Raw genomic sequence first — 19270 nt, 5'->3', positions numbered from 1 at the left:
TCCCTTACACTACAGGCCAGCAAGGGAGGTTAAATCACACACCATATTTCAACTTAGTTCTGTGATCCACTGATGCAAAATGTCCCCCAATTTTTCAAATTTGAAGCATATGAATTTGACACAATTTTATACAATGGGAAATGCGGCCCTCTGTGGTGTGATATGTTATTTCGTGTTATTTTGCTCTAGTACAGAGTATGGAATGCCATGCCACGTTTAAGGTGTGTGCCTGTGTGCTCAGGATCCCGCAGGTCCTGTCAGGCTGTGATTGTACTGTATGGGATGTATGTATGTGCATGCTTTCATAGTCTACGTGATGCCGACATACTGTAAGGGGAGTTATTATTTATCAGTCTCCTGGATGCATAACCAGGCAAAGTGGAATTGATGCAAACATAATTAAGCTTGAATACAATAAACTGTTTAAAAATATATATATATATGTCTAGTAGTGTTTTTTGCAACAACATTACACCATTTTTTTGTAGGGGAAATACATTGGGAACTATTCCCAAAGCAGACTCAAAAGCTTGCATGTAGTGCACATCTATCATCTTTATCTTGGTCCCATAATATATATTACAACTTACGACGAATTCTGTGCAATTAACATACAATATCCTCAATTCATGTTGTCAATAACTCAGTCATGCGCATATACCTAGAAATCAAATACACAGCGACTTTCTTTACCTAACTTGACATTTCAACTGTGCAGTACCAAAAGAGATCTAAATATCTGACATGAGTAGGATTTGGTGTTCTTGTGTCAGTCCCTTGTCAGATCCACGTACTTTGTCAGACAGGGTAACCCATGGTTACTGAGTTCGTATCAGTGAGAGGACCAAGTGCCTTCCCCTTCAATCTTCTATATAAAGGGTCTGTCAAAGTAGCCCCTCTCAGGCTCCTCCTAACTTTCGACACAGGCAAGAAAGAAGGGAGGCAAACACACAGCAAGAGAGTGAGAGTGTCAGCAGCATGACTCCTGTTTCCAGGCTTCAGTGGTATTTTCTGCTCATCTTCCTGGCAGTTCTCAATGGAGAAAGCAGGTACATACAGGTGAGATCATGACTTAAAACCCCTTCCCCATGATAGACCATGTGCTATCAGGATTTGCATTGGATATTGCCTTTGTGTAAACCTTTAAGATGTCATATGTATCTGGGGATGGCAATAAGGCACTGTAGGAGTTTGGTAATCGAGCTCCGAAGGTTTCACATGTATTGGATAGTAGGAGTTAAATTGTATTTCTGATTGTGTTACTCGTTGGCAGAGTGTTTCATTCATTTGTCAGCACTTTTTTTTCTCGTTTCATTGATTTGTATCTTCCCATTTTATTGTAGGTCAGGGATACAGCAGAAGATGCACTTATTGTTTTAAACTCTGATCTGAAAAGAGAACTGTCTGAAGGGGAGATCTATCGACGGTCGCTCAGTAAGTTTCCGAAACATACGGTACACAGCAAGAAAGAGGAGTTTCCCATTTCAAAGCTAGATAGGGCGAGTTGGTGCTTGCACCACCAAAGTATTACTACAGTGGTCATTTAAAAAAAAGGGAAAGAAATGATATAAATACAGTGTCGGTTTATTTAGATAACCTGAATGTAAATTAAAAAGCACATGTGTAAGTAAGAAGCTGTATAGTGTGATACCTAATATTTTATATGGACTATTTATGAGAACAAGCTGAAAGTTATCATTCTGCCTTCTGCTTCCTGCTCCTAATCAATGAAAGCCTGTACACTATTAATCCTCAACACACTACAAAGGAAAAATACTCTCTTGACAAGGGAGTACCATAAGAAATATGAATGTAAATTAAAATAAAATTTTCAGCAGTACTTTGTAACACATATGAGTCAGGTATAAGTAATTACCGGGGTGCAATTCTGGGGAATGAAACAGACCCAGACTTTTGTTTTGGGGGGAAAAAACTATTTCTTTAAATGGGATCGGTTTGTTTAGTTCCTCATGTGAGATTTACATGTAGCAAAATCTCTCAGCTCCAAAACTGAGACAGACGGACTATTTCAGTTGAACGTTATTTACCTAGATTTGTGTCTGGGAGACGTTTAAGGAGATATTTATTACAGGCGCATGTCTGCAAAAATGAGACACAACTGGTACAAAAATATAGCATTGAATTTGCTAAAGAAAATGAATGCCATTAAAATCAATGGGATGTATTTCATATGTAAATCTGGTGCTGTTTTTTTGCTCTAGTTTTGCTACTGGGAGACTTTGTAAAATGAATTGCACCAAACAAACATTAATTACTAATCTTCGATTTTGTAAAATGTCACGTTAAAAGACACAAGACGCGTAAAAATCCAGTAGCGATGCTTAACGCCAAGTTATCATACAGAGAATCCGCACTTCTCTCGTGTGTTTTGGTCTGTGTTTGGGAGTAATTATGTAACCCAGTAGCCTGAGAGGAGTTGCATGTCACACAATGGGGCATATATTTAAATGAGATTGTTTAAAATATTGCCATTTTAGCGGTAAAGCATCACATAGGTTTGCCCTTCTTTCTTCCCCCAGTTGCTTGCTGGCGTTACTTCAAGAAAAAGTCACATACAGTCAATTAGCGTGGGTACTGTATAAGATACTTCGTGGGCTGCAATTCCTTTGAATAGACCAACATATCAGTCGTACGAGGTTATCTTGTGCATACACGTTTGGGACTGCAGAGGTCTCTTCATCTGATGCCTCTGCAGTCTTGAAGGTGCAGAACATAACCTTTGTACGATTGATATGTTGGTCCATTAAAAGGTACCACAGCCCACAAAGTATTTTCCTCCTTCTGGGACCAATACAACTATTAGCAGCTTTCAATTAGCACATTACAGTATATGTAAACATGCCCATTTGTTTCTATCAGGTTTATGGACTACAGATCATATTAAATGAAGGTCTGTTAAACTGCAATAGCAGTAAACACAACGCAAAGTAAATAGACTGGTACATTGATTGCGCCGGATTGTTATTATTAATATGATTACGGTTGCTGCTGTCCCTGTGTTTGCTTCCCTCTGTTAGGATGCATTGACATGCTGAGCATAGACGGTCAGTTCACATTTAAATCCGAGCAGCCTCAGTTACACTGCGCCCTGTTTATTATTGGAGACCCAGAGGAGTTGATCACCATTGAATATAACTTTGTAAATATTGACTGCCTCGGAGGGGACATCCTTAAGGTACAGTATATCTGCTACGATTTCTAACAGGTGGTAATTACTAGGCTGCCTATAATAATAATAATAATAATAATAATAATAATAATAATAATAATAATAATAATGCAATATGTGCAATTCGTTCTTTTCTTTTTTTACTCAAAACAAAAGAAAATAGAGATGATAGATAACCATGCAAGGTTTAAAGGGACTGTGCCATCTTTCCTAGGTTACTAAGCCAACGCGATACATATAGTTACATAGTTACATAGTTACATAGTAGATGAGGTTGAAAAAAGACTTCTGTCCATCAAGTTCAACCTATGCTAAATTTAGACAACAGATACTTTATCATATATCTATACTTATTGATCCAGAGGAAGGCAAACAAAACCCCAGTGTCATATCATCCAATGATATCTTATAAGGGGAAAAATACATTCCTTCCTGACTCCAAGAATTGGATTAATCCCTGGATCAACATCCCTCCCATGTATACTTATTTGGTATATCCCTGTATACCTTTCCTTTCTAAAAAAAGATGTCCAACCTTTTTTTGAACAAATCTATTTGTTTGCACAATTAATAAACACACCTCTTATTTCATATGAAATAAGTATGCACTGATAATGCCTCACGTAGGGGTAGCTTCTATATACTCCAATGCTGCTGTTTTCTTCGTATAAAAATCCCCATTGAAGTCTACAGGGATTTTAGTCCGAAAAAGTCCCAAACCTCATAAACCTGAGCAGACATTTCCGTAATTTACATTGATTAGTTACTTTTTGACATTTAGCCTATTTAGGGCCATACATATTAATATAAAGTGGAGCAGTGCCGGGGACGATGTACAGTAACTGCGCCAGATGTACAGCATCGGAAACTAATCCTATTGCTTTCATGACGTTTTTTTTCCTTTGTTACGTATGGTACAGATTTCTCACCCCAGATTTGCACCTTTGCCTGGATACATAGACCCCTTATTGTTTCCTACAAACGAAGAGAGATAGAGATAAACACTACAGTAATTAGACGTTACAACAGCAACAGAAAACTCCACCGATCACTCTGTAAATCAAACATGTAACTGTAATCAATATGTAGATAGCACAGTATATATTTTAACATGTAAATATTGACTACCTAATACAACCTGTAGACCACGTTTTACCGTTTTCTAAACATTTTTCTCATTGTAAAAGACCCAATTATTTGTTTTAACACTTTTGCTGCGTTGCAGGGCTTTCTAGAAGTGAAAGGGTTAAAGAAGACTACAAACATGGTTGCCGTGCTGCTAACTGCATTTTTGAGATCTATACAGAAGCCAGAAATGGTTCATGTGCCTGTGTTCCTTTCTTGTCCTTTTAAACCATCTGTTTCTCCGTCTTCATTTCCTCCCTTCTGTGTTCTGTGAAATCTTTTGATCTCCTTTTTGATTGAATAGTTATTAGTCCATGTTCTCATCTGTTCTCATCTGTTCTCATCTGTTCTCAAACCTCTGCGTGTCCAGTTGGGTACATTATTTTCTATTTTCGCTTTTGTACAGACTTAACCCATTTGGTGCAGTATAGCAGTTAATGGGAACCTTGTATTTAAGGGGGTTATTCATTCAACTGCAATAGTGCCGATCAGGGCACCATCTGACTGAAACTCCCAATCAAGCTGATGATTTTTTGCTGCACTTTTGCCCCAGTTTTGCAGCGGGGAGACTGATAAATAGACCCTAACTAGTATCTTTAATGATAGCAAATATAATAATTTCCCAAGAAACACAAGTGGAGATTCTTGGCTCCTTGGGGCAGGAATCTCCTTCCTATTTTCTCTGTTTGTCTTCATACATACAGTATGTGCTCTTTTTGTCATACAATGTTATTGTCCTCCCTCCCACATTGTACTGCGCCGCGGAATATGTTGGCACCATACACAAAAAAAGCTAATAGTAAACGGGAGTAATTAGGGGGTAACATTTCCCATGTGGAAGAGGAAGTTACACAAACACAAAAAAGAGCACATAAATATTGTAATAACATCTGGTTACAAAGAGAACATTATCGGGTCTTTGGGATTTATGTATCTCAGATAAAATGGTGCAATTTTAGGGCACATTCCACTGCCCAATGTAACAAAGAAACAAATCGTATTGATTTCAATGGTATTTTCTAGAGGGTTACAACAATAAACAAAAGTCTAAATACTTATACTTGTTCAAACGGTTTTTTAGTTATCAGGTGACAGTTTAATGATATTTCAACTCACTGTTTTTCAGAGGAGTCTCAAGGTCAGCGCTCTCATAGATAGTGGAGTCTCAAGGTCAGCGCTCTCATAGATAGTGGAGTCTCAAGGTCAGCGCTCTCATAGATAGTGGAGTCTCAAGGTCAGTGCTCTCATAGATAGTGGAGTCTCAAGGTCAGCACTGTCATAGATAGTGGAGTCTCAAGGTCAGCGCTCTCAGAGATAGTGGAGTCTCAAGGTCTGCGCTGTCATAGAATGTGGAGTCTCAAGGTCAGCGCTCTCATAGATAGTGGAGTCTCAAGGTCAGCGCTCTCATAGATAGTGGAGTCTCACTGTTGGCACTCTCATCGATAGTTCAGTTTTACTGTTGACGCTCTCATAGATAGTGGAGTCTCACTGTAGGCGCTCTCATAGATAGTGGAGTCTCACTGTTGGCACTCTCATCGATAGTTCAGTTTTACTGTTGACGCTCTCATAGACAGTGGAGTCTCACTGTAGGTGCTCTCATAGATAGTGGAGTCTCACTGTTGGCACTCTCATCGATAGTTCAGTTTTACTGTTGACGCCCTCATAGACAGTGGAGTTTCACTGTCAGTGCTCTCATAGATACTGGAGTCTCACTGTAGGCGCTCTCATAGATAGTGGAGTCACACTGTCGGCGCTCTCATAGATACTGGAGTCTCACTGTAGGCGCTCTCATAGATAGTGGAGTTTTACTGTTGGTGCTCTCATAGATAGTGGAGTCTCACTGTAGACTCTCTCATAGATAGTGGAGTCTCACTGTCGGCGTTCTCATACTGTAGATAGTGGAGTCACACTGATTGAGGTTAGCACTTTTAAAACATGGCCCAAGGTGCAAATATCCCGCATATTTGGGTTTTTGGTAATTAAAATCTGCAGTTATTCCATTAGGCGTCACTACCATTGGTTCACATGTATCCTAAGTGTTTTTGTTTGTTCCTTGCTACTCATTTTGTTTCACCACTTTACCGTTTCATACCGAGAAAATGAACATTATTTTAACCGTCACATCCTCAAAGGTTTTCGACGGCTGGATAATTAAGGGAGAGAAGTTTCCCAGTTCCTTTGACCATCCACTCTCCACTGATGACCGTTACACCGACGTCTGTGAAAATGGCAACGTGGGGAGCATCACAAGGTCGTCTCAAAACGTGGCAATGATTTTCTTCAGGGTCCAGGAACCAGGACATGGATTCACATTAACAATCCACAAGGTCCCTAATCTTTTCCGTAAGTTGGCTCTCCCTACAGCAATCATTTTACTAAACGGCAAAGAAAATCATACATCTCTCCGGGGCAAGGAAATAATAAAACAGCCATTGGAATGATCTGATAAATGTCCAAGCAGAAATTACTATTGATTTTTTTCCCCAGAGAGTTCTTGCTGTTCGGCAATTTAGGGCGGATAAAATAATATTTAACATCTAAATATTATGGAGTGTTTTGTGACCTGAAGAGTTTCTGATGTTGCTGACGCAATCCAAGTCGTGGGTTCTTATTGTTATTAACCCCTTCATTATCATACAAGAGTTAGCAATGTATTCAATGGCAGGGAAATAAATCCTGTGGGTGAGGTGGGAGGTAGCATCACTGGGATGTAATATATGAAGGTGGAAACATTTGCCCCCTCCTCAGTGAGATCATCAGATGTGCTCCAAGTCCGAGGGGGCAATTCATATACCCCAAAGTTTGCGATTTTGGGAAAACTTACGAAAACCATTGACTTGAATGGTTCTTTTACGCAATTGGCCACTTTGATGCATATTGAACAGCCCATTTACCTGGTGCTGGCAACTTTAATTAGTACATATTATCCCGATTGATGGGGTGTTTTATTTCTTTCTTGTTGGGGGAGTGGGGTTAAACCCCCCAAAAGTGGGATAGAAAGGTGTGTTAGGGCTCTTGCTGATACATCCCTGTATACCTCACATGATCATTTATTTTCAGACTAGCCTACGCAACAGATTTGTCTATATCACTATTCTTTTTCCATTTATTACAAGTCACGCCAGACACGTTTAGATATGATTCCTGGGTGCTCTAACTAAACCTCTTTTTTTTTTTTTTTAAAAATCCGTTTTCCTTTTGAAACTTACATCCAGGTGTCTTATGTGTGTTTGTGTAAGCGTAACAACCATTTTCCCCAAACTCCTCCCCTATCTGTCCTTCCGTTGTCAATTGACTTTACCAGGAAAACTGATATAAACAGAGGGACTTTCCCTTTACCTCCATGTATCAAGGTGCTTTGCTACAATGTTTTCTCCCATTTGTCAGAGGGCTAAGGTGAAGTTACATGATGAATATGTTATATAAAATTGGACATGCCATTAATTTTTGTGTCAAAAAATGCAGCAGGTCTCTCTGGTTAGTAATCAGTACGAGATGTAACAACCTTGAATAACCATTTTCTTACATTGGAAGCAAATACAAATATCACTTGTGAGCAAATTCACATCTCAGACATTAGACTGGAAGCAAACATGGGCAAAAATGGTCCTTTGAAAGCAAAATAATATTTTCTCTTTGATACAACTGAAGCATATTTTTGCCCTTGAGCCATATGTCCCATAGTCCTCTAAGAGCTGGAAATACACTACTAATTGTAATTGCCCTTTTTTCAAGCTCCTAATATTTAGAACCAGTGTTTTTGAAGGTCTTGGTATAGGTTGAAGAAATACCTATTCAAATTCCTTTTTTAACCTTTTAATTTATACTGCCCCAAAATATTTCCTTTTCAATAATAATAATAGCATGTTCTTGTATAGCACTGCTAGTTTTACGTAGCGCTTTACAGAGACATTTTGCAGGCACAGGTCCCTGCCCCGTGGAGCTTACAATCTATGTTGTTGGTGCTTGAGGCACAGGGAGATAAAGTGACTTGCCCAAGGTTACAAGGAGCCGACGCTGGGAAGAAATAGGTTCCCCTGCTTCAAACTCGCAGTGCCAGTCAGTGTCTTTACTCACTGAGCTGCTCCTTCTCCTTTCAAGTCTATGATATGGTTTGTAACAGAGCCATTAATTACCAACAAGCTGCAAACCTTGTGTCTTTTATAACCACTGCCTGAAACGTAAGGTTAAAGTTGGATAAATGAAGGCCTTTGTATTATATCACTAAAAGAGAAGTCAAAAATCGAATGCGGTTCTGTTCGTATTTCCATCTTTTTTCATGTTTTATTTTCATTTTCCTAAAAGCTCATCCTTATTTCACCTGCTGCAATATTATACAAATATATACGTTTCCCTACGTATATATGACTTTTTATTGTGGCAGTACAATAAGTGATGTGTGTTCCGTATCATTTTATATCCTTACAGCTTGCAATGTGATCTCACAGACGCCCAGTGGAAGATTTACCATGGTAATTCCCCATCAACACAGAAACTGCAGCTTTTCCATAATATACCCGGTGGTGATCAAAATTTCAGACCTCATACTGGGCCACTTCAATGAGCTCCAATTAAAGGTATGTATGGTATCTCTATGTAAAACTGAAACAGTAGCACTTGTGCTGTAAGTACTGTAAAACAAACCAAATAGATGTAAGCCACCTGCTCCACTTCTTGAAATAAATGGTGCAGTGACTGGGAGTTGTACAGCTTTGTTTGGGTATATCGGTCGCATTACTCCAAGCCCGACTGTCTCTCAGGGTTCTGAGTTACACTTGGTGAACATTAGCAATAGCAACCATGTTTGTTACCCGAAAAATTATCTTGCTTACAATGGACAACTACCAGTATAAGCCTTTAACAGTACCTTTTATTTGAAGTCTGGGACAGAGTAGGTAGGGCAAACTCAATCTGCCCCACAGCATTGATGTACAGATGTAGCAGATGTAATTGCCCCTGTTTGTATGAACAGAAAAGCAGTAGAACTTACTCATCCCGCCTGTCTGAATACAAAGAAAGTGGCCCCCGCTCAGCTTGAAATGAATGTGTGTTGGGGGAGGTGCTCCTCTGGGTAGAGGGATATATGATAAACTTACATAAGACAAGTAAACCCAGTTAAGGGCACTCTGATCCCCTATTAGATGTATTATGGCATATATTAAAACTCATTTATTAACATTGTCTTTAAAATATATGGGTTTAAAACAACGACGCGGTGATGGGTTGCTCAACACCCCTGTAGGTGTTAGGATCTAAATATTAATCAAGGAGTGTAGGTAGCAAATAAATCCCTATCTCCCTCGGTTTGATAACCAGCCAATCCTATCTATTATCCCATCAGTGAAGACAGGCGTTAGAGTGTAATAACACCATAGCCATGCAAAAAGGATTTATATGTACAGTGTAGTAGTAGTAATAGTCATTAGTAATCAATAGACTTATAAATATTTACACCAAATACAGCTGCTTTTTTTTTATTTTATGAACTTTTCACCAAATCCTGCAATAGATGGGCATATAATATTGTCCCTTGGTGGTAGTTTATTAAAGAAGCTGATGGTGCCATTGAGGGATCCAACTTATGTTCATAAATCAGTTTTAATATATCATAATACATCTACTAGGGGATCAGAGTGCCCTTAACTGGGTTTACTTGTCACCCCGCCTGTCTTATAGTAGAAGTCAGTGCTAGTGAGTTGGACACAATTGAAGTGTAGTTTAAATTAAAAATAAAATGACTAGCACTGTGTTTTCATGCTGGGTATCATAAGCCTGAAAACAAGGGGTGTAAACGAAGGTCTATCCTGTAAGCAAACACGAAATATATTTTATTTATGAAAATTTAGCTTTGCAAACAAGAAAAAAGCAAAGATCATCTATATCACACAATAAAATCACACAGTGAGCAAAAATAAAAATGGCCTTAAAGCTTTACAAATTACTTAAAGAGGCAATCCATCCTAAGACCAAAGAAATGTGATCTTTGATTGTCAGAGAAAGAAAAGAAACCAAATCTTTGCTTTCAGTGTGGTTAGATTAGTTTGGGACAGGCAATTCAAATGTCAAATTGAGTACAAAAGATTGTTTTTTGACTGGTTAGCTACTGTATGTGGGATTGCAACTTTTAGAGGTACTTCACCAAGTACTGTATCTTAACTTAACCAGCAGATGTATGTATTGTATGTCTTTATTTATATAGCGCCATATATGTATATAGCGTTTCACAGCAGTAATACATGTGACAATCATATGAATAACAAATAATACAAATAACACATAATGGGAAGAAGTGCATCAGACATAAAGGTAACATTTAGGAAAAGGTGTCCCTGCTCCGAAGAGCTTACAATCTAATTGAATCTGGATATGTGTAATATTTTGATTTGTTATACAAATTTACAATTCGCACAAGTTAAATACTTAACCTGGTAGAAGATCATATGAAAACTATTTTCTTGATGTATTGACAATGTATATACAGTATATGGGAAGAGAATGAGTGACACTTAACTGGGTGTTAGCTACTCATCATTTGTCATTGGCTAATGTCTGCTCTTGTGACTGTGATCACTTATGTATTTTTTCTAGTTTAATTTATTCACATATTTACATATCAAATTCTTCTTCCCAGCATCTATTTATCAGGCAGCACAAGACAAAAATAACTCCTGTGCATAAGGTTTTCTATTAGGCTATATTTTTGGGTGGCTCTGCTACTTCAAAAAATGCAAGAGGCTGAAAGCGGTTATGCTACCTAGAGATATAGCAAGGTCATTTTTTCTGGGGATATGACCTTGCAGTAAATATGATCAAAGACGATTACTACATGAGACTTTTTTTCTGTTTTACATCCATCACTGTTCCCATTGCTGTTTAAACTATGGTCATTTATTGAGATAGATCTAACAAATTAGACAACCCTCCCTATTTATAGGATAGAACCCTCTCATTATTCCAATGTATTACTGTTTTCTTTCGGAAAGAAGTATAATTATCCACCCAATGCGAGTCATTTGAAGAGGAAGGGACCTTCTCTATTTCCTACCAAATCTCCCTGGAAAGAGTGTTCATACTGTTCGTTGGTAGTATGATTGCAAATGTTTTTGTTTGTTTTTTTTTTAAACTCAAGCAATACTGGGCCGTGCTGTGAAAAAAAACATGGGAAGTAAATCTGATCCAAACTTCGAACAGGCCTTCCACCTGCTGCTAGATCAGAGTTTGTGTTATAAACCTGTGAGAGTCGGCAGCATCTACTTCTAGACTAAGCATGCATTTTTCTGATATACTGCAGTTAGCAATTAGTATCATATCGCTGCATTTAAAACAAATTATTCAGTAATGCAGCAACCACAGCTCATCAAAAGCGTAACTTACTGTATGATAAGTAACCTTATCAGCAATTCAGAATTGCTACTAAATATGCCTAAAATGTCCTTTCCAGCAATTATAGCATTTAGAAGTTGTGTAATAAGTTAAAAAGACCATATTAAAGATCAAGGATCAAGTGCTCGCTATATTAAAGATCAAGGATCAAGTGCTCGCTATCACTGACTCTTAATATGGGCATTTTCAGGTTGTCATATCTTTTACTGGACAGATACAGTACGAGCATTCTTCACTGGTGACATTGTACATCAGCTTTTAAGTCAAAAGAATTTTGAGGTTTAGAAAGCGCTACCATATAACCTAGCAACTTGCACAATAATATCGTTGTTCAGGTCTTAAATGCCTTTATGAAGAGAATTCTGTACCTCACACCTCTCAATATACAGTTGCAGGAATTGGTATAGGACAAGGCCCTCTAACTAATTCCCTCCCTAATTTAGCCTCTATTTTGCTCATGCTGAAAATATCTATTCACTGCACATATACTGCTGATACTTCTCTCATTTACAGAAGCCCCCACCAATTGGATGTGGTGGAGCTGGGGATTTTGTGGAACTTTTAGGGGGTGCTGGACTTGACCCTTCCAAGATGTTTCCTTTGGCTGATCTCTGTCACTCGTTCCATGGCTCTGGTAAGTGATCTGGTAACAATGTATTAGGCCACATGTCAGTCTATCACTCATTGTACTAGTGCCACACTAGTGTCACATTTACATCAGTTCAAATGATCAGACGGGAAACAGTAAAGTTACCACATTAAATACTTTGTTTTATTTACTTCAATCCTGAAACTCATTGATTTATAATATTTGAGACTAAAAAAAAAACACATTGGGCACATAATTCATTTAATCTTTGATTCCTTCATTAATATTTTGAGACATGATGAGGTGTAAATGTCCGTGTCTGATATCCCATGTTATATGGATTTATGGCTGGTTAAGTTACTCATGAAAAATGTTATTGACTAAATTGTGATAGTTTCTAACATTAAATGCTTGTTAAATAGAAACCTTTCTTTCACCTGGATCTATCAATGGGTTCCCACAGTGCTCAGTCATGCTTCTCCCAGATCAAGGATCCTTCTGGATTATTTTACACTTTGCTGGTTTCTTCCAATAAAATAAAAATTCACGGACCAGTATTTGTACGACACCCTGGATCTATTCAGGTAAAAGAATTAAAAAAAAAAAACTAGAGCAGCACAGAATGACAAATTAAATACCACAAAGGGTTACCGCATTTAGTGCATATGCACCTATATTCTCAATTCATTAGGACTTTGTCATGCCCCATGAAAAACCCCAGCTTCCTCTTCTCAGGACTTGTTTATTTACTTTTATCTGTGGTCAAAGTGTTTTATAACAGTCGTGGTGCACAGCAGCCGGGATCAAAGAAAGCCTAAACCTCTTCAAAAATAGGTCAGAGCTGGACCTCAGCGCGTAAAGTTTATACCATATTTATACTCTAAAACAGGAATAAACCCCCTTTTCTTTATAAAGCAAGGGAAAGCTGTCAATTTGTAAACAAAGAAATAGTGGTACTCGTGGTTTGCAAATAAAAACATAGCGGTACTGCCTGGAATAGGAGGACTACTACACTGCAATCTCTCGTTGGATTACCTGACCGGTACAAGCGCGTTCACAGTTCACCTGATCTGCATTTACTGTCATAAAAGCTTGTGCACCAGTTCATGCACCAAGGGTTGGGCTTACTGTCGGTTGGCTACTGCTTTTATCTCTTACTTAGAATTGTGACCACAATAAATAAATAATCATAGACTATATTTTATAGTCTTACTCTTATGCCGCATATTATCATGCTAACGCACCGTTTGATCAACTACAATACCAGCATTAAAAAGAACTGCAATATCATGTAAATAAAACACAATAAAACAGCGCACAATGCTCATAGTGCATTAAATAAAATATATTAAAAAAACACAATGGTTAGGTAAGTATTCTGCGTACATCAAGGTTAGATAAAAACAGCATTCATGGGACATATGTTACCTAAACACCAACAGTGGGATCGGATGAATCAGCAGGGCACCATCTGTCTGTCGACGGAACACCATCTGTTAGTTGACAGGCTCCTCGTTGTTACAGCCACGCACCTCGGATGGTAGAACTATCGCCCGACTGTCCGTGCTCACAGTCCAGATGTTTGGACAGTGTAGCAGTGGTAATGTCCCGAATCAGTGAGTACTGCTGCTGGCTACGGTCAGCCGTTCCCGGAGGGGGAGTTCACAGCACTCGTGCACGGTACACAGTACCTCCGCGTGTCTCTGTCGACTCGTCAGCCACGTCACTGGATCGCGTCGCTGAATAGCGTCACCATGTGGTGTAATTTAGAACACTCCAGTAAAGATATTGGCTTAAAACCAGGCAGCAGATTCAAAGTAGCTAGGATCAATCCTTATGATTCACAAGTGTGATTTGGAGAAAATCATATTCCAATGCGTTTCAAAGCTAAAATGCTTCTTCATCAGGGAATACTGATCATGAATACTGAACCTATTTAAGTACCCCCCACTCGGCAGGGACTGGTCAGAACGTCAATTATTATCCTCCAATCACAGCCGTGCAAGGGGAACCAAAACAGGTGCATGCTAATTGCACACATCAAGCCTTATTAACAGGACATAAACGTTAATATTAAAATATACAGTGATACCATAACAGTGAATTAACACAAAATGACATAAATTAATGTACTGGTCTGGAATAGAAAAAGAGAAGCCCAGAGGAGCTTACAAGCTATGTTTGTGAACCACGTGAAATGTGGCCATTTTCTACCGTCGATACATATTGTTGCCTAGTCAGAGTTCTCAAGCGATGCATCAAGCATTAAATCAATGGGCCTTGCATTTCGCTTATTACGCTAATTTGCTAAATTCTCTTAAATCGCAAGATTGGCTTAATGCGGACACTACAAATAGGGCACATACACCGAGTTTCCCTCCCTGTGTAGCAATATTTTGCTGAAAGCTTGTGGGATTGCAAAATCCAAGCCTAATTTCATGGCATTATTAGCGCTTTCAGGTTCGGGGAAATATTTTGCACAAAAAAAGGCAAATTTAAAATAAAAAATGTTGCTATGACATTTGAGATAGTTTCACACATTTATATTAATGACCAAAGGCATTTAAAAACCTTGTGTTTCTGTCCTTAGCCCAAATGAAGATTGGCTGTGACAACACTGTGGTGCGAATGGTTTCCAGTGGTAACTTTATCAACCGGGTGACACTTGAATACAATCAGCTTGATAGACGTATGGAAAAACAACAAGGAAATAGCGTGGAAGAGGTGTGCTTTCCTATGAATTGATTCGCAAAGCAAAATAGCCCCCATAGTTGGAAGAAAAAAAATCAGGTTTCAAAATAAATACATTTATGAGCTGTTCGGCTTCAGCTGTAACTATGTTTCCCTCCTGCTGTTTTGTCCCCAAGACACAGAAAATATACAATGTATGATTTTATTTTTTCCTTTGCTCCCCTTTTTCTGCTGTTATTTTACATGAAAATGGTATTTATGTACAAATTAAAAATAACCCCTCCACTGGCAGGAGGGCCGGATGTGCAGCGTAAGACAATGTTCTGGCCTATTTGCCAACTAAAGGCACCAAATTGTAAATGAAAACAGTGCAGTGGGTCAGTGAAAACGAATCTACTCTCAAATGTGTACAAACGATGATATATATATATATCATTATCTATATATAATTTCATAGATTGGATGATGCACTGTGATCTCATTACCCAGAATCCCTGACTGCAGTGGCTACAGTATGCTAAGAGATAATAGAGATAAACAGGGTTGCAGACCTGTCTGAGACATGTCAATATGCTCACACGTGGTATTTATATTTGCAGACATACTGGATGAAAATATGTGAGGGATATATATATATATATATTTACGCCAGCTCAGGTATGCCAATATTTATTGACAAGTAAAGAGAGGAAAAATACAAAAGGCGCATTGATACATCCTGTTACAATGTGTATCTTAATCAACTCTTCCAATTGTTCCCCAAACCCTCCAGATTGGATGCTAACACAGGCTTCTTTAATACATTACATTGATGCTATGAGAGGCACATTACAAACTACCCAAATTAACATTATTTTATGACCCACAAAAAAATCTTTTTATGATACGAAGGGTAAAATATACTGGACACCTAACAAGCTCCTATTGAACCCCCAAAATAATCACAACATATATATAAGCATATGAGTGTCACAGAGGAGTGCTACTGAGCATGGCAATATATATTTAAAACCAGAGATAGAACATAAAACACAGACAAAGCTCAGTTTTAGCACATCCAGTGAAACTCATACACGGTACAGTGCCTAAATATATATGTATACACTGCCGACACGTTTAAATCGAGCAGGGCTAGTTCCGCAAGCCGGGGGATGCCCCGGCTTGCTAGCCCCACTCCCTCGGCGTGCCGCGCGTCACCGATGCACGGTCACGCGTCATCGGGTGTCAGCGCCCCCTGCACGCGCGTCCAGGGCTCCCCGAGGGAGCCCTGGTGTCCCGCGATCGCGGGACGGCGGCAGGGGGTTCCGGGGGACCCGGCGGACCCGGCAGCGGTAGGGAGAGCGCCCCGATCGGAGGGCGCTCTTCCGCTGCTTCGGCGCGCGCCCGGCACCCTCCGGCGCGCGCCAGGTTACTGCTGCGGCAGAGAACGGGCAAATGCTCGAATAAACTCTGCCGCAGCAGTAAATATCTATTAAGTAAAATGGTCTTTTAGTTTGACATTTTTGGCCAAAATTGTTGTAAGCCCCTGAGCCAACTTCACGGCAGACCACAATTCAGGGGTCCCTAACGCTAATATAAATTCTTAGTAACCCGTATAATAACAGGAAGAATGATTTATAGTAAATCTGTCAATATTAGTTGCAAAGTTCTAAGTCTGATTGAAGCCTTTATTAACCTGTACATTACCAGGAAAAGCACTCTGTATTAGAGTTGTCACAACCATCCTGCAAGCAAACAAGTTCCCCTGTGTGGAAGATGCTATGGAGTGAGCCCTTAACCATTTAAATGTGGGAGGGGGTGAGCTTCAATTAAGTAGGAGGTTGCCACCCTCCTAACAGCCAAGACTAGCTGAAACACAATTGTAAAATATACTGGACACCTAACAAGCTCCTATTGAACCCCCAAAATAACCACAACATATATATAAGCATATGAGTGTCACAGAGGAGTGCTACTGAGCATGGCAATATATATTTAAAACCAGAGACAGAACATAAAACACAGACAAAGCTCAGTTTTAGCAAATCCAGTGAAACTCATACACGGTACAGTGCCTAAATATATATGTATAAATATCTATTAAGTAAAATGGTCTTTTAGTTTGACATTTTTGGCCAAAATTGTTGTAAGCCCCTGAGCCAACTTCACGGCAGACCACAATTCAGGGGTCCCTAACGCTAATATAAATTCTTAGTAACCTGTATAATAACAGGAAGAATGATTTATAGTAAATCTGTCAATATTAGTTGCAAAGTTCTAAGTCTGATTGAAGACCATTTTACTTAATAGATATTTATACATATATATTTAGGCACTGTACCGTGTATGAGTTTCACTGGATGTGCTAAAACTGAGCTTTGTCTGTGTTTTATGTTCTGTCTCTGGTTTTAAATATGTATTGCCATGCTCAGTAGCACTCCTCTGTGACACTCATATGCTTATATATAGTATGTTGTGGTTATTTTGGGGGTTCAATAGGAGCTTGTTAGGTGTCCAGTATATTTTACAATTGTGTTTCAGCTAGTCTTGGCTGTTTGGAGGGTGGCAACCTCCTACTTAATTGAAGCTCACCCCCTCCCACATTTAAATGGTTAAGGGCTCACTCCATAGCATCTTCCACACAGGGGAACTTGTTTGCTTGCAGGATGGTTGTGACAACTCTAATACAGAGTGCTTTTCCTGGTAATGTACAGGTTAATAAAGGCTTCAATCAGACTTAGAACTTTGCAACTAATATTGACAGATTTACTATAAATCATTCTTCCTGTTATTATACAGGTTACTAAGAATTTATATTAGCGTTAGGGACCCCTGAATTGTGGTCTGCCGTGAAGTTGGCTCAGGGGCTTACAACAATTTTGGCCAAAAATGTTAAACTAAAAGACCATTTTACTTAATAGATATTTATACATATATATTTAGGCACTGTACCGTGTATGAGTTTCACTGGATGTGCTAAAACTGAGCTTTGTCTGTGTTTTATGTTCTGTCTCTGGTTTTAAATATGATACTAAGGGACCATTTTAAAATAATATAAAGTGCATTTGTAGCCAAGTAGCAAAATCATACTGTTCAGTATTGGGTGCACTGGATATACACTACATCTTCTTGGGTAATGGTCAAAAGATTGCCTACAAATTGAAGGAAGAAAGCTCAACATGTGAAAAAAAGGCATTTAATGGAATAGGATAGACCTGTTCCATTAAATGTTTTTCCATTAAATGTTTTTCTTACAATTAGCCCTCTGGAGTGCCGCTTTCTTCCTTCAATTTCTTAGTAACCTTTTGACACTAATCGCACCCTCATCGGCAGTGGGCGTGCACCCGAGGCATTCAAAGAAGAGTCAATGAGTGAGTCACCTTTTTCTATTATTGCTATTCTTGGGTAATGGGCCATAGGGGTTGATTCTATATGTTTCAAAGCGGCAGATTGGGTTATCTTTGTCCAAAATTCCCCAGTGACTTTAGTGGGGAATTTTGGCCTTTTCACCACATAAAAATCAGCCTCGTAGTGTATGCTAAGGCTTAGCACCATTTAGTAAATCTTTGGGGCTTATTCAATATTCTCCGAAGCAGCCAATCTGAAAACCTGGCACTGACTGCACGATAATCTAATCTTTTGCTTCAGAGAATACAAAACCGGCCTCTTTTGTCCCTTTTTGTAACCATTGTGTCTTTGTCACCTCTGAAAGCTTGCACCTGTGTCAAATGCATGAACGTTTTCTTCATAAGACGCTGATCTGTGAGCTTAAAAGGTTTTTACGCCATCTGCATTCTTTTTGAGACAGAGGAGACAAATTACAATTTTCTGTACTTAATATGTTCCATGACTATGTGTGGTATGTACTATTCCCCGCTATACCACCTGACCAAATCATTACACGAAGCAAAGAATGTAGACTTAATGCCTGTGTTAGCAGTAACGTAACTGAAAAAAATGAATCTTCTTTTTAGTTTGACACACAGTCCCCCTAATATATTAGATCTTAAATATGCAGTTAGTACAGTTGAAAATAGAAAGGGAGCCTGTTTATTTTTAGATAGGAAAGTGTATACCTGCCTGCATTATCTAGGTATACTTATTTATTAAATACGTACATATTACATCTTCACTCTATGGCCCATATACAATATGCTGTAAAGTTGTTTCCCTGCGCTAGAAATAATTCTAGTTCGTTTGAATGGAGTTTACCACTTCTCCAGCACTGGGGAGTAGTTTCACAGCATAATGAATAAGGACCTATTTAGTTACCTAGTGGCACTGGCCAGAGAATCTCAAGCAGAGAAGATGCA

General features: G+C 38.8%; 1 protein-coding gene across 1 annotated transcript; it reads left to right on the top strand.

The window, feature by feature from the left end:
• The first annotated feature begins 915 nt into the window (after positions 1 to 915).
• CRHBP (corticotropin releasing hormone binding protein) lies at positions 916 to 16310 on the top strand. Its single transcript, XM_075591198.1, has 7 exons — positions 916 to 1059; positions 1344 to 1434; positions 3039 to 3196; positions 6448 to 6658; positions 8744 to 8892; positions 12212 to 12332; positions 14878 to 16310. Exons 1-7 carry the CDS (start codon positions 979 to 981, stop codon positions 15030 to 15032), a joined length of 966 nt encoding a protein of 321 aa, XP_075447313.1. The 5' UTR covers positions 916 to 978; the 3' UTR covers positions 15033 to 16310.
• Positions 16311 to 19270: the final 2960 nt, after the last annotated feature.

The sequence above is a fragment of the Ascaphus truei genome, chromosome 1 (genome assembly GCF_040206685.1).
Source record: "Ascaphus truei isolate aAscTru1 chromosome 1, aAscTru1.hap1, whole genome shotgun sequence".
Taxonomy (NCBI): Eukaryota; Metazoa; Chordata; class Amphibia; order Anura; family Ascaphidae; genus Ascaphus; species Ascaphus truei.
Note: the sequence above shows the minus strand (reverse complement) of the source record. Positions and strands in the feature narration are given on the sequence as shown.

What these genes read in the sequence shown, in the direction of transcription:
- CRHBP (XM_075591198.1), top strand. Translation starts at nt 979, where the DNA reads ATGACTCCTGTTTCCAGGCTTCAGTGGTATTTTCTGCTCATCTTCCTG. An exon ending in GAGAAAGCAGGTACATACAG is followed by an intron (nt 1,060 to 1,343) that starts GTGAGATCATGA and finishes ATTTTATTGTAG; the next exon opens with GTCAGGGATACAGCAGAAGA. An exon ending in GATCTATCGACGGTCGCTCA is followed by an intron (nt 1,435 to 3,038) that starts GTAAGTTTCCGA and finishes TCCCTCTGTTAG; the next exon opens with GATGCATTGACATGCTGAGC.